At 31.8% G+C, this 16,320-nt stretch overlaps 1 protein-coding gene across 2 annotated transcripts in view; it reads right to left on the reverse strand.

Annotated features, from left to right (window-relative positions):
- Window positions 1-16,320, reverse strand: part of LOC115889719 (otoferlin-like) — a 274,808-nt gene that overhangs the window by 167,063 nt on the left and 91,425 nt on the right. For both annotated transcript variants that reach the window (XM_030909785.1, XM_030909784.1), the window contains exons 4-5: window positions 8,240-8,524; window positions 5,373-5,581 (exon numbers count right to left, since the gene is read on the reverse strand). In XM_030909785.1, coding sequence (XP_030765645.1) covers window positions 5,373-5,581; window positions 8,240-8,524 — 494 coding nt within the window. The remainder of the gene's footprint in view (window positions 1-5,372; window positions 5,582-8,239; window positions 8,525-16,320) is intronic.

The following is a 16,320-nucleotide window of genomic DNA, read 5'->3' on the forward strand; positions in this document are numbered from 1 at the left end:
GTATTAACGGCATTTTAGTAAGTTACCGTTTAACGGCAGTTTAAGTACAGCGTAATAAAAAATATGATTGATTTTTTTCTAAATCTTAAATACCAAAACGCATTTCTACGGTAATATAATTTCGTTTTCATTTTTTGGATATTATTAAATTTTGATTGTCATATTTTCTTTCATATGTATTAAGAATGTAAACGAAATTATGTATACCGTGCTGGCAACTGTTACTTTTGGGTCGGCATTTACATGTGTGGAAGTAAATCGCATAGGGATCTTATTAAGTCGGAGTGAGAGAAATGCGACCGACCGAAGCGACGCGCGACGGTGTGCTGTTGCGGCGTTGCCGATACGCCTTTCCCTATCAAGTAAAGTAAAATCACGATCGCAAACCGCTTATTTTTAAAAGACTTTTTTTTAAGAGATAACATGATAAAATTATTAGACATGATTCTGAGCATCTGAAATGGAATTATAAGGATATCGTTAGGGTGTCATTTTTTTTATAACGAGAAAACGTCAGTAATCGCGATAATTTAAAAACTCAACTTTTTAACACATAACAGGCCATAATTCAAAAACCACTTTAGATATTGAAACTTTTTTTTATTTTTAAGATCGGATATTTTACAATATGTTTACATAAGAAAAATTCGATAAGGTTGTTTTTTCCATTCAAAAATTGTAAACAATCCATCCATTTACTTTTAGAGCATAGCAATTTTCAGCAGTCGTGTAATTTTTTTATTGATAAAGATTTTCACATACTGTCTACAAAGAAAATACAGCAGAAATATTAACAAAGTTCTTGAAAAAACGACAATCTATTATTTCTAATAGATTTCGAGATATCGATTTTTGAATTCAGAGTTCTAATAACGTGACCACTATGGAACACCCACTCAATTCCACTTATTTTTACCAAAAATGCAAGTGTTTCTAGCTGCACTTAAAAAAATTCAAGCTATAGGGAAAATTACAACGACTCGTTAATAAATAAACAAATTAAGTATGACGAGACGTAATTAAATCGTGAAGCTGAACGCATGACGTACACCTTTCCCTAGAACTTTAAGCACTGACAGAGGTATTGATTGGGTCAACTGCGACAAATCTGCTATATCCCCTTCCACGTCTCTTCGCGATGTGCAGTTTCTCGGTTTATTTAAGTCTCCCTGTATAAAAGTGTACAATACAAATAATAACAAACAAGAGTTTTTTCAAAGAGTCAAATAAGGGTTTTTCGAGATATCACGGCAGATAATATAGACTCATCATAAAACACAGAGTCAAAGAGTTAAAAAGTACCTGCTTTATATTATAACATGAGAACAATAGCAATCATATTAATACCACAGATCCACCGGAAGTTAAGTTGACCATACTAAAACCCCTTCGCGATGTCGCAAAGTTTGTTTATTATTATATTCCACCTTTAATTTTCTTATCCATTGTCTGCTGTGCAGAGACTTTTATTCAAGATAAAATGTTTTGAAAAACTTAAAACAGTTTTATCTAGTTTGTGCTCAAACTTCTTAAATACATTTTATAATGAACTATAACAATGTGTTTGTGTAAGTTCTATACTCTCTCGCTAAAGTTACTGTAGCTAGAAATTAAATATCTTATTGTTAGAAGTTGTTTGAGAACTATATAAGGAGTTTCGTGTTATTTGTGGTATGAAGTTAATGCAGTATGTTGTTTGTTATGAAATCTGCGTATATAGACTATTTGAGAAGATACCTGAATAATATCATATTGCCACATAAATATATCAATAACATATATCAAATAAATATCATATTGCCAAGGTGTCAAATTTGCCTAACTTTACATACTACATAAACTTTATGGTTCTTTAGATATCAACACTAAATTTTTGCTTTCGGTTATCCGAAATTAGTTGGATATATGAACATGTATACAGGGTGGTGCATCGTTGTTGGAAACATAGGAACTTTTGAACTGAAAGGAAATTTTGAACTGTTCAGATATTGGCTCCCCTGTTAATTTTAAAGCTAAGTTGTGTTTAAGGAGTCTTGGAAAATATATTTGATCGCCTAATGTTTTTAGTGTCTTCTTCTGGCCGGTTAAAAGATGCCCAAATCGTATTTTTAATCATATTTCAACTTTTTCAAATAGAACGAGGGTGGCTCATTAGCATATTTGGAAAAAGCATTTTCTACATGTAATTTGGTACCACACACTTGATATTTCGAGTTAAATTGTCGTTATGAATAGCCTGTTGCCATTTCAAATAAACCATATTCGAAAATGACAAAGGTTGATGTATGACATGTCATTTTATCCAGAGGGTCATTTTCTATCGAATAAAGTAACAAAATAGCGAGAGTGCCATTTAAATATCCAAAGTTGTAGTCATTTTCGGTGAAACAGGTGAAACAAGTTACCGAAAACAATTGAATACGTCAATCAATCCTAATTTATGTCATATACTAACATACCAAATCTTGATTTTTTTTAGTGTTGGGAAAAATCGGATGAATTCAATCCTCGAGTATTGATCCTCGAGGATTTCAATAATCGGATGATTATCCGAGAAATCCTCTGTCATAAAATTTTCTCTGTATAATATCTCGATCGAAACCAGAATAATACTCGCCGCTGGGTGTGAGTGATTTTGCTTGCTGTTTTTAACACACTATTGCCATGTACTTGAATGACTTAAATAATATTGTAATAAAAATAAATACTAATTATTTTAAACACTTTTTTAATAATTTTTAATATGTTCGTGTATAATTTCATGTGGGAAATAAAATTTTCATAGGTTTTGCTTTAAATTGTGCTGATTTTGTTTCTAACTCCGACTTTGAGGCTAACCTGGAAACCGTTCAGCACACTTTCAGGCCAAATGAAACCAAGTAATTCTAGGAAATACGTGCGACTTTTTAAAAAGGGCTCGTTATTTATTATTTATTTGTCGGCGGTCGGTCATTGAGATAAAAAATATATTTTGTTTTACTTTTTAATAGCGTACTTTCACCGAAAATAACCTGTAGTACCTAATAAATTGTAGTAGTATTGTGTTATTGTGCATATTTTAAGTTTTTGTGCGACATAATATACAGTTTTAAACATAAATTTACTGTATTGTTTGGGCACAGCTTAACTAATAGTCGAAAAAAAATTGTTAATAATGATTGTTTCGGATTTTCAACCTCTTTCTCTTGTGAACCCTCATAATAGAAAAATATTAACTAATAAAATTTTACTTAACGCCGAGCTTAAGGCTTACAACGAGTCAGCTGTAGCTTTAAAAACTGTTTGAAAAAAATGAAATAAAATATACAGCAATATTGTTATTGTTCTTGTTGGCAAATTCCGCAAATCATTGACTTTATATCTACGTTCCATCACACTAAATTTCGATTATACTTTCATCAGAATATAGTCTCCCAACGTAGAACTACAAGCAAAGGTTTTTTTTACAAGAAAACACGTAAATTGAAAATTAAAAATGCAATTAAAGCAAAATCTCGCCTTAACCCAAATAAATAACTGTGGTTTTGTCAAATGGAATTTTGAAGTCGAAAACTGACCTATTATGAATTTTCAAATGTTTCAATTCTGAATTGTTACACAGAAAAAACAACATTTTATTATTATATCAATGGTTAAAAAACTATAAATCTTAAAATATAAAGTATGGAGAAAAAATCTTAATAATTTAAATAAATATTATAATTAATATATCCCATCTAAACATCTAAACAAAACAAAAATAAGTAATGTATTTCTGTTCAAAAATGCAGGTTACTACTCTGAAAACCGACTATTATTGTGAGCGATATGCGAGCAAGTGATTAAACGGTTATCCTCTGTCCTCTATATAAAAGGTTTCAGTATAAATCGTAAAATCGCCTGTATCGTAGCGAGCAGCGAGGACGGTACGCTACACCCGATGTTAGTTGCGTGCCAGGTAATGCTCGGGAATCAACAAAAAAAGGTTTCAGCATAGATCGTAAATCGCCTGTATCGTCGCGAGCAGCGAGGACGGTACACTACACCCGATGTTAGTGGCGTGCCGAGTAATCCTCGAGGATCGACAAAAATACTCGAGACATACCGAGGATATGAATACTCGGATGACCGAGTATTTTTCACTTGAGTAATCCCATCACTAGATTTTTTATCTAAAAAAATAAAAAAAATTATAGGGGTGAGCCACATTTGAGATTCACCCGGTATGCTACGCACTAGTTATCCTTGATTGTTTTTGAGTAATCCGCGTCTCATCACCTGTCTCGCCTGTTCTCATGCATATGGTGACAGTCAGAGTACTAGTCTCGATACTTTTTTTTAAACGACCTTTCAAGGATCGCAGAATCCGATTGTTATGCAATATAAGGGAATATCTAGGTAGGTATGCAGAGTTCAATGCAAATAATCATAAGTCGTTAGGTTGGTTATGAACAATTATTGTGCAACCTCAGCTCAGAATCCGACTTATTGCATAATATTTGCATATTATTGCATATATTTTTATTGCATAATGCCTCCGAAGTAATGGTCACCTACCCCAGTATCCTTCAGGCAGAAATCTACGCTATCGAAAGATGCGTATAATTTATCTTAGATAGGAACTATCGAAAGGAGGAAATAACCATCTTATCTGATAGTCAAGCAGCACTAAAAGCGATCAGCTCAGTAACCATAAATTCAAAGTTGGTCAAAGAATGCCTAGAGAAGCTGACTAAACTAGGCAAAGAAAATAACGGATAGAAGGCAATGAAAAAATGATCTAGCTAGAAAAGGAGCGAACACTCTACTAACTGGACCAGAGCCGTTCTTCTTGCCAAGCGGAAACCAACTTAAAACGGAACTAAAAAACCTGGAGGACTCCATCTATGGGAATCCGCCCACGGTCTATCCACTAACGGTCTAAGACACTGGAAAAAGTTCTTTAGAATTTACGACCGAGAAAAAACAAAGATTTTCCTTGATTTAAATACAAACAATCTTCGAATTGCCACTGTCTCCTCAACGAACAGCTCAGTACATTAAAGCTGAGAAACAACGGAGAATGCAGTTTCTGTGGGGAAAATGAGGAAACACACTTTATCACTGAGTGCGCCGGGACGACAACCGTTCGTGCCATAAACTTTGGTAGATGGAGAGTTCGCCTCTGTGGAGCAGTCTCAGTTACTGGCTTTTGTCAAAGCACTGCGACTGTATAATGGGTTATAACCTGTTATAACTTAAGAAAGTGGAACACAAAATAGATATGTAAGATCGCGGTGATTAACCCCCCTCCTAAAAATTCTAAATTCTAGATACCATAATTGGCTGGCTGGTACTGAACAGCCTGTATTACTATTAATTAAACTGCTATTTCATTTTTAGACTTAACATACCTGGAGTTACGCTTTTTTTCCAGCATCATTAACTGATTTTCTCCATTTGAGTCCAACGAAACGTCACTGCCCGCTCTCGACATCGGAGCCGAATCGACATCGGAATTTCTCGAACTTCTACCGGACTCCGCTGCTCTAATCAACGATGCCGTTTCATCTTCTGTATCGCTCCCTTTGGGAGGCCTCTGTTTACCGAATTTAATTAAACTCTGTAATAAAAAGTGTATGTTAACCCTACATGCTTTTAACTTCCATCAATCGTCGGCATATTGCCATTAAATCTAATTTGATTTTTGTTACTTTAAAGTAGCTTGGGGAAAATCAACTAACTACTGTTTTCAGAAATTTTCCATCGATTTTTTGTTAAAATTGATTGAATTCCTCCGAATTTAATTAACTTTACATGATTCTATCAATCGTAGGAATATACGATATACGATTCTATCAATCGTAGGAATATTGTTTTTAAATCTAATTTGATTTCGTTATTTTAAAGTAACTAGGTGAAATATCAAGATAGAATAATTTGTTTTCAGTATTTTTTCATTCGATTTTTTTGTTAGTATTGGTTTCTCACTGAGATTTTGAAACTCGGTAACAATGTCAATCGATTTATCTATATATACAGGCTGTCCCAGGCTAAGCGTGCATTAGAGGTTTCTAGAGAGATTTCACAACGAGATCTAAAAAATATTTTCAATATGGCAGCACTTCCGGGAATACCGGAAGTTGACAATGACTTTCTTATTTTAAATCGGTACCCTCATTATTTAACACATACATACTTAAATTCTCTCAAAAATTTTATAAATTTTGATACCAAACACTCTTTACTTTAACAATAACCGTTTCTGAGAAAAAAAAATATTTAAAATTTTTGAAGGAAAAAAAGTGCCTGTCAAAAAATTTGTATTGTCTAAATGTCAAATTTACTAATAACTACAGCCATTGTGACATAAAGAGAAGACATGGCGTCTATCTATTTCAAAAATTAAATTATTCGAATGTCGAATAGTATTGTGTATTGGCCGTAGCCGTGTTTCAGATTTTTGAAAAACTTCATGGCTTACTAGATATTTCGAAAAAAAAAATCGGCCATTTAGAAAATTGTCCCTAATTCTATTATAAGCTATTTTATAGACATAAAGTTTTCAGATAAAAGTAGATAATCACATCCTTAATGAGATTTTGTCCGTTTTTTTCTAAAGCCTGTCATTTTTGACATACAATACAATCACACACACATGGATACAAATATATGTTTTTTTTTTAATGGAAACCATAGTTGACCATGACTTGATAAAAAGCGCCATTTTTTAAGCTTTTCAGCGATATAAGCTATAATATTTTTTTTTTCGAAAAATTACTGAGTTATAGCCAATTCTTACACTTTTAAAACAATTACTATCATCTATTATCACTTAGTTAGCCATGGAAACAAGCTCAATCGTCGTTGCTCTCAGAAATGTGAAACTGTCACATCCAAACTTTGTAAATTAAAATAAACGAAAATTGTAAATATAATATTAGTTCAATTTTCCTTGGTTATACATTTTCGGGGATACGTTGACCGATGAACGTTACTTCCGTTTTTTAGAAAACGGGTTTCAGAACATGTTAGAAAAGTTAAATTTAGATACTCGCGCATCAATAAAGTGGTTCCAACGTGACTTTCATTATGACACTCCCACTCATAATGAAAGAATAAAAGAAATGTTAAAAACTATTTATATCATAATTATGCAAACTCACGGATAGGAAGAGGTGGACCAATTGCATGTGCCTCCTCGATCATCTGAACTATCCATTTTAGATTTTTTATACGGTATGGTTAACAACAGGGTTTTCAAAAGAGTGTTTACAGAAGAACTTATGAATTAAAAGAGACACTCGAAGAGGCGGTACGGGAGAAGTTTAATTTAGTCGACTGGTCGTTCTGTGAGAATAGCTAATAATTCAGTTTTAAAAAGATGCATTCATGTACTCAAAAGAATGGAGGATTTTTTGAACATTTTCTAAAATGTTACTTAAAGTGTATGTAGTGATACTATTTTAAGTTTTAGTTTGTTTAATGTAAATTGTAAAGTTACGTTTAATAATATATTCTGTCTTTTTATAAGTTATACATCATAACAGAATAAGAATACCATACCAACTAAGTGAAATTAGTCAAGAAAGATAAAATTGGCTATAACTCAGTAATTTTTCAAAAAAAAAACATATTGTAGCTTATATCGCCAAAAAGCTTAAAAAATGGCTCTTTTTATGAAGTCATGGTCAACTATGGTTTCCATTTTAAAAAAAAAACATATTTTGTGTCATATGTCAAAAATGACAGGTTTTAGAAAAAAAAAACGGAGAACACAATCTCATTAAAGATGTGATTATCTACAACTTTTATCTGAAAACTTTTTGTATATAAAATAGATTATAATGGAATAATGGACAATTTTTAAAATAGCCGAAATTTGTTTTTTTTCGAATTATCTAGTAAGCCATGAACTTTCTCAAAAATCTGGAAGGCGTATATTTATGACCCCACAAAACTGCAATTCTTTCCCCATTTAATCGACTCTCTACCTCCAGTGGTTTCCGAGAAACCCATAGAGAACATCGTAGGAAACTCACCATCTATATATCTCTTATACCCGATGGACAAATTGCAAGGCCCTGTATAATTGGCTGTTTCCCAATGAAAAAAAATCTAGAATCTTTCTTATCACATCAACTACAATTAGTTCAGCAAAAGAGATAGGAAAGCTCGAAGTAAGATTTTATTTCTAGTCGCTGCGCGCTGTGACGCCATTTTCATCATTTTCAAATACGTGTTTTCCCTCACCTCAAATCCCCTACCAGAATTCAATTACCTTGACACTTTTAAGCGTGGATCTTTTCCTCTCGGTGACAACTTTATCCGGCGTGGCGATCGTCGTGCCCCTTCTCAGGGTAAACCGTCTTTCCGACGACGTCATAACCGCCTTTTCCGCGAGCAGCTGTTCGGATAAGAGGTTCCGCTCGATATTGGCGATGTTCTGTTCGATGTCTATCAGCACCTGTTGATCGTCTTCGAGCAGATCGTAAGCGGAACTCCCGGCGAAGGATGCCAGAGATGCGTCGGGAAGTGAGTAAAGCACCGTGAATTCTACCGTACCCTGAAAATTAAAGATATATAATGAAAATTTAATTAATGAATTTAAATCAGTTTAAACGTCTATTTGTATTAACCAATACTTAAGCTTCATTCAGGACATCGCAATTAGCAGAATAAATTAGTAGTTTCAATAATTAGCGTAGTTTGTTCATTTAATATCAGTATAAGGCATACAGAACGTCAACATTGGTGGCAGACATTTTCAATTAGTAGAAAAAGTTATGAAATTTTTTACTTTTCCACTAATTACGCTTAAAAATTTGCGAGAAATGTCATTTCGGCCTTTGAATATCTTCCGTTAAGGGAAATTGTAGTTAGAAACACAAAGTTTATTGTTTTATAAACCTAAATATTAGGCTTTCTCTATGGATACAACTGACTAACGCAAACTGTGTTGCTAGGATATTCTATTTAATTTGTTTTATAAGTTTTTTTAAATATTGTAAATGATCGTAAACTAAAAGGTATAGAGTGTAATTGAAACCACTAATTTATTCTCCTAATTGCGAGTTTTTGAATAAAGCTTAAAGCTTCATTCAGAACCTCAAAATTAGTGGAATAAATCAATGGTTTCAATTAGCGTAGAGGTTTGTTCCTCTAATATCAATGTAAGAATTTAGAACGTCAAAATTAGTGGTAGTAATCTTCAATTAGCGGAAAAAGTTAACAAATTTTTAACTTTTTCACTAATTATACTTCAAAATTTGCGAGGAATGTGATTTTGGCCTTTGATTATCATCCGTCAAGAGAAATTGTGGTTAGAAATCAAAAGATTATTGTTTTATAAGCTAAATATTAGGCTTTCTGTGGGATAATATTAGCACAGATATTAGGCTTTCTGTATGGATCCAACTGACCACCGCAAACTATAGCTAGGATATTCTATTCATTTTAATTGCGTTTTTTAGACATTATGAATGATCGTAAACTAAAAAGTATATAGTGTAACTGAAACTACTAATTTATTTCACTAATTGCGAGGTTGTGAATGAAGCTTAAGTGTGTATATATTGATTTTATAAGTAAACACACACACACACACACACACACACATACACACGCACTGCTTCTTTTAAGAAACAAAACTGATTTCAAAATTCTAGATTAGATTACATTTTATAAGGTGGGTAATTTAGTTCAGTAAATAAAGGTTGGCTTAATTCGCCGACCGGGAGTTTTCAGCCGGATTGTGTGCCTTTTGGGGAGTAGTTTTAGGCGAAAAATTGTATCATCGTGCTCGGCCTAGAAAAAATGGCCGAAAATTCAGTTTTCCCAAATATTTGCCAAAATATGGAATTTACAAAATTTTTCTTAGAATAAAAAATAAAGTTTAGGTATAAAAATAGTCGTTGAAAATTTTTTACGTAGAATTAGTAACTTTCGAGATATTACGCCTCGAAGAACCTGAATTTTCTCTCCAAATCTTAACAGTCCGGAAATAGATTTCATAAGCGCATCATTGATAGGACCATTATTAATATTCTTTGATGATTCAAAGTTCATTTAAAACGTAGAATCAACAGCTATCACATTTTGGAACTAAAAAACCGGGCAAACATTCCTTAACCCAAAAATTTTCAGATTTTTACAAACTTATTCATATTTTTATTAACAATAGCTTATTTGTCAAAAATTTTTTGTGCGGGTGCCAGATATCACAAGAGTTGCAGCCCTTAGACCAACAAGGGGCGTAGGATGGATGGGCGTAGGATGGATGGGCGTAGGATGGGCGTAGGATGGGCGTAGTATGGGCGTAGGTAGTCTCTTGGATGCTTATATTTCTGAGGATATTTCAACAAATGGTGAAGGTAGTCTATTATATCTGGGAAAATGGACAAGAACAATATACTCTGAAAGCAGGTAATATTGCAGGTAATTTTGAATTTTTATCATTGATTTCCAACTCCTCATTGATGTTTGTTACCTATAAAGTTATTATGCAATTATCTTTCAACTATACTTTCGCAGATTTACATAACCCTTATTAATTCGAAGCACGAATATGCACAATATTTTATTCCGTAATATTTATCATTTTATTAAGTAAGACAAGTTAGATAATACTGCGTTCTGAAGTTTTGAATATTCTGTGCCTTAATGGAATAGTATGAAATATGGGCAATTCAAGGTATTTTACCGGTTCTCAAATCATAATATTCTTAGGTTTATAACTTTTACCACAGTTTAAAGAATTATAATTCTTTAAACTATGCGTTTATTATTTATTATATATTAAAATTATGATAATTTATTTTATATGATATATTTTAAAATGCTACGAAATTCATAAGAAGAATAATTTAAATCAATTCTTGAATTATATTATTACAAACGAAATTTATAAAGCGGAAGTACTTTTTAATTACTACACTATTACACTAAAATTACTTATTCTTCTTCAGGCGCTTCTCAAAGAAGATTGGCGATAATTACAGATAATTTACCTCGTCTTTTTGCTGTTCTGACAAGCGTTTATGAATATTAAATTCTGGTCATTCTCTTACATTTTTCTGTAATTTTATTTTTGATGATAAGGTGTAGTATTTGTAGTAGACTGGCATGCATCTGCATCACAGGTGTCATGAGAATATGCCCAGCAGCAGCAATGGAGGTTATTCTAGACCTAATACCACTGCACCTTGTCGTCGGTAGATATGTCAATGCGACAATAATTAGAATGGTCATTGACGGAAACAGTATTGGGAAAATTCTTAGGTCAGGGGCTTGGAACACCCTCCAAAAGAAAAATCAACCCCTCCAACTCCCAATGGATGTATAACTTTGAGAAACACCTCACTGTAGTATTTAGCAATAAAAAGGATTGTACAATAGAAATGTTTTCTCAGCATGTAAAAGGCCGTACTAACGATAGGAGTATTTGGGCCTCAAACTAAATACTCCGAACCAATGGGCACTTACCCCAACATTCTTCAGGGAGAAATCTACGCTACCAAAAGATGAGTACAATTTATCTTAGATAAACAGGAACTATCGAAAACCGGAAATAGCTGTTTTATCCGATAGTCAAGCAGCTCTAAAAGCGATCAACTCAGTAACTATTACTTCGAAGTTGGTTAAAGAATGCGTAGAGAATCTGAACAAATTAGATAAAAAAAATACAGTCCTTCTACTCTGTGTACCCGCTCATCAAGGAATAGAAGACAACGAAAAAGCAAACGATATAGCTAGAAAAGGAGTGAACACTCCCCCACTAACAGAACCAGAACCGTTCTGCTTTCCAAGCGGAAATCAATAGCTTTGTTCGGTTTTTTTCTTGAACCTTCCTAGAACGGTGATACGCATGCGCAGAAGAAAATTTGCGTTCGGGTTCGATGAACTGTTTTTCTCATGAACTTCTCTCATGAACTGTTTTTGGACCTTTTTTGGATTCTCAATTAGATCAAGTTAGATGTTCGGGTTATAACGCGGACGGTTCTAGGACTAGAAAAAACAGTTCAAATTTGATCCTAGCTTGTCAGCAAGAATCGTTTTTGGACCATTTTTGTACTTTTCTTTCTAACCTAAAAAGATTTATGTTTTACGTTTTTTTTTTACTATCCAGGATATTTATTGCAAGAAAATACAGCAAATTGACTTTCAAGATGATATTTTTCAAGAGGATATTGAATTATTGTAATAAGTTTTACAAATATTAATAGAGTACTTTTGTAATATTTAAATATCATAATGTATCTGCAGGTAGGTGGGTATTGTTTTTTTAAACGATTAATAACTCATAAATAATTATTAATTTTCAGCAAGAAAAGTGTATTTTTTCAATAAATACTCAGCACTGCCATAATTCTGAATTGATACCTGTAGCCAATAATCTTATACTTCTAAAATATAGTACCTAACATGTATCTAATTAAGAAGACAATTTGAACATGGTGAATTAATAATTCTGCTTTATTTTGTAAGTGAATATTGTTACTATTTTGATATTTAAAATATTACTTTATTTAGTTATAGTTAACATAGCAGTAGTATGTGAAATATATAACATTTGTCCTTGTATAACAGAGATAAAATAAATAAATTATACATATTTATTCATTATTTTAGATGGACAATACATACATATTATAACAAGAACCTATGACTACCTGAACCTAGGACTTTGATTGAAATTGAAAAAAATAGGTACCTCATCTACAAATCAGTATTGTAATAATACTTATTGTTCTATTGAAAAATGTGCCTGAACTACCCTTACGAAACCAGATTAACCAAGAAGAGCTAAATTATTTTATTATTATAAGTAATATTTCTGAAAATGATCTTGTAGAGAGGGATACATTACAAATTTACTATAGTGATGTAGTATGTATATATATATATATATATATATATATATATATATATATATATATATATATATATATATATATATATATATATATATATATATATATATATATATATATATATATATATATATATTTATTATTTATTTCATATTTATCATTCTAACCTAACCTAACACAAATTAATTTGTTTTTAACATAAAATTTTATTAAAGTGTTTCAGTTATAACAATTAGCAATTAAAGCTCTATGGAAGTCAATTTAACTTATTTTTAAGATTCTTGAGGGTTAGAAATGTAACAAAATAAAAATAGTTAACACAAAATTGATAATTTTTATTAACTAAATTAATAAACACTTATGACCATAATGATTTTTTTGTAGTTATCTAGCATATCATTTAAATATTTTTCTATTACTAGAATGTCTTCAATATTAGGCTTCTTATGTTAATTATAGAATAATGAGGCAAAATTCATCTGTTCTAAATTATATCCTGTAAAACTTTGTTCATAATTTTGGTTTCTATTTTCTGTTCAAGGCTGTAGTGCAAAACTATATATTATATTAAACATTTATCATTTTCCACTGATTCCACAATTTGATTTGGATTGAATACGAACAATTTTGTTTTTATTATTCCCAGGTATTCTTTAAATATCCTTCGGCAATTATTGGCATATCTAAAAAGAAAGCAAGCACATGGTTAGCCTACCTAATATATCTTTTGTTTGTAGGGCTTTATTTTGAAATAGCTATGTACTTAAATTTATTATACATAATCAAATAAATTATTTAGATATAAAATATATAAATTAAAACTTTTTTTTAATATTGCATTATCTACCTACTTATACTAATTACGTATCCTATGTATGTGTGTTGTTATATTTTACATAAATGTGTATAAATTTAAATATTAAAGGCAGATAATTTTTTGGCAATCAATTTTGATTGTAATATTGTGGTAATTAGAAAATAGAGTTAGCTATATTATTAGAAAGAAGCAAACCACTTATATCAAGGATAAATGGCAGTTTTTTATGTACGTACCTGATATATTTCGAGAACATTCCAATGTACTACTCTTAGGTATAAATTATTAAAATTCTGTTCATTTTTAGTTCATATTTAGTCAGATATCACAATCTACAAAATCCCAATTATATATTGTACATATCTTGTTACGGTTGTAATTTTAACTTACCTACTTTCAAATGATACAAATTAATGCTGTCCTAACACTATCTTAAATGCTTTCTCAAATCATTATTTCTGTGAAAATAAATAGTATAATCCTCCAGGAATTGAACGTTAACTAAATTTTGATCATATTATAACGAAATAAAGCTAGAGTATATTTGAATTTCTTTAAATTACCCTGAAAAGGAAATAATTTCTGGCGGTCAATGCAATAGTAATTCACTACTAAATCTTATTTTTTTAACTGCTCTGTAATCTTCCATTTGGGTGCTCAGGTGTTGCTTTTTGTAATAAACAAATTTTAAAGACATCTCTCACATTTCAATAGTGAGGTTAAGTCGCTTCTGTCACTTTCACTTTCGTCCAAAAATAGTTCGCAAAGCGTTCGGGTTTCATCAAGTAGTTCATAGTCCTCAAAAGGTCCAAAAACAGTTCTAGAATTCAAGTCACTGCGCAAGTTGTTCTGCGCAGTGCGAGAACGATTCTAGGACGGTTCTCAAAAACGAACCCGAATAAAGCTAATTTAAAGCGGTACTCAAAAACCTGGAAAACTCTATAACCTGGAATTCTCCAACGACACAAGACGCTCGAAAAAGTTACAGAACTTACGACCGAGAAAAATCAAAGAGTTTTCTTGATTTAAGTAAGAACGATCTTCGCATTGTCACGGGGTTTCTAACAGGAGCACCGCATACCTCAGTAGATTGAAGCTGAGAAACAACGGCGGTTGCAGATTCTGTGGGGAAAATGGTGAAACACCAGAACACTTTATTACTGAGTGCGCCGAGATGGCAACCGTTCTTTGGCACGGCTGATGTCGGAGATCATCAGGAGATGAGCCTCTATGGAGCTCAGATACTGGCATTTGTCATAGCCCTAAGAATATATGAAGTTATAACTCGTTATAACTGAAGGAAGGGGAACACACAAAAGATCTGTAAGGCCGTGGTGATTAACCCTCCTCCTAAACATTCTACATTCTACAAGGTAGGTTTGTCGTTCCTGAGAATATATGCAGAGATATGTGCATGTAAGCCGATTTCCTTTTTTTTTCTTAATTTAAAACTAAAATTACTTCTTTCTAAAATTGAGTTGGAAATGAACTATTTTTTAAAATTTTGTATATCTTTTGATCTGTAATAGTTTTAGTAATCACATTTATTCAAGACATTTTAACTAACAAAATAAAAACACTAAATCACCACAATACACCAAAACACTTTTACTTTTACACTGGACGCGCGTTTCGCTAACCATATTAGCATCATCAGCAGATGATTATACTCAACCTAGTTTATATTAGTTATTTCAGTTTATAATCATCTACTGATGATGCTAACATGGTTAGCGAAACGCGCGTCCAGTGTAAAAGTAAAAGTGTTTTGGTGTATTGTGGTGATTTAGTGTTTTTATTTTGCTGTGTAACACCAAAGGTTCCAACCCTCAACTGTAATAACATTTTAACTACTTTAGATCTGAAATAAGTATTTACATCACAACAAATAGGGCGTAGTTAAAATAGTTTATTTTTTTCTAAGTCTTTTTTTTCTTAAGAAATAAACTTACAATTACATTGAGTAACTAATTAACTTTGGTGGACTAACAGGAAAATTTCCACCATTTTTAAAGCCACCGTTGCGAGGTGGCAAGTTCCAGGTTGATTAAACCATGAATATTTAATTTTACTCTCTGGCGACCTTTCAGTTTTTGCAAAAAAAAGACTAAAATCTAATTTTTGCCAGAGCGTTCGTTAGTTACATTTCCTTTTTCAAAGAAATTTTATATTATTGCCAATGGAAAGCGTAAATCGGCTTAATAATAATTTTCGTAAAGCCGACGAAAATATTATCGAACCTTAATTTACTTGATTAAAAGTCTTGAAGTGTTAATTAATATCATTTTATTAGGTTATTAGGTAGTTTTATGGTTTATTTTGAACTTTTCTTTATTGCTTTTGTGTAAAGTATTGTAAAGTAAAGCTCTTAATAATGGAATAAAATAAACCTGAAATATTAATAAAAAAATCTTTTTCTACAATAAATACATTTTCATCATTGTCAGTTTTCTAATCACGAAAATGAGTTTTTAAGGGATACATACTCTTGAGATTCCAAAATGCTTTCAGTATTTATCTTCATCAGGGAAGTTGTTAGATTTTCTTCTGCGATAATATTCCTAATGAGAAAATCGATGAAATACCCAAAAGTTACTGGGAATGGACTTTAATGTCATTTTGTCTCTAACGAACTTTCCATACGGTTTCTATATTTTATTATTTTAAATGCAC

The sequence above is a fragment of the Sitophilus oryzae genome, unplaced genomic scaffold (genome assembly GCF_002938485.1).
Source record: "Sitophilus oryzae breed Bouriz unplaced genomic scaffold, Soryzae_2.0 scaffold_845_pilon_pilon, whole genome shotgun sequence".
Taxonomy (NCBI): Eukaryota; Metazoa; Arthropoda; class Insecta; order Coleoptera; family Curculionidae; genus Sitophilus; species Sitophilus oryzae.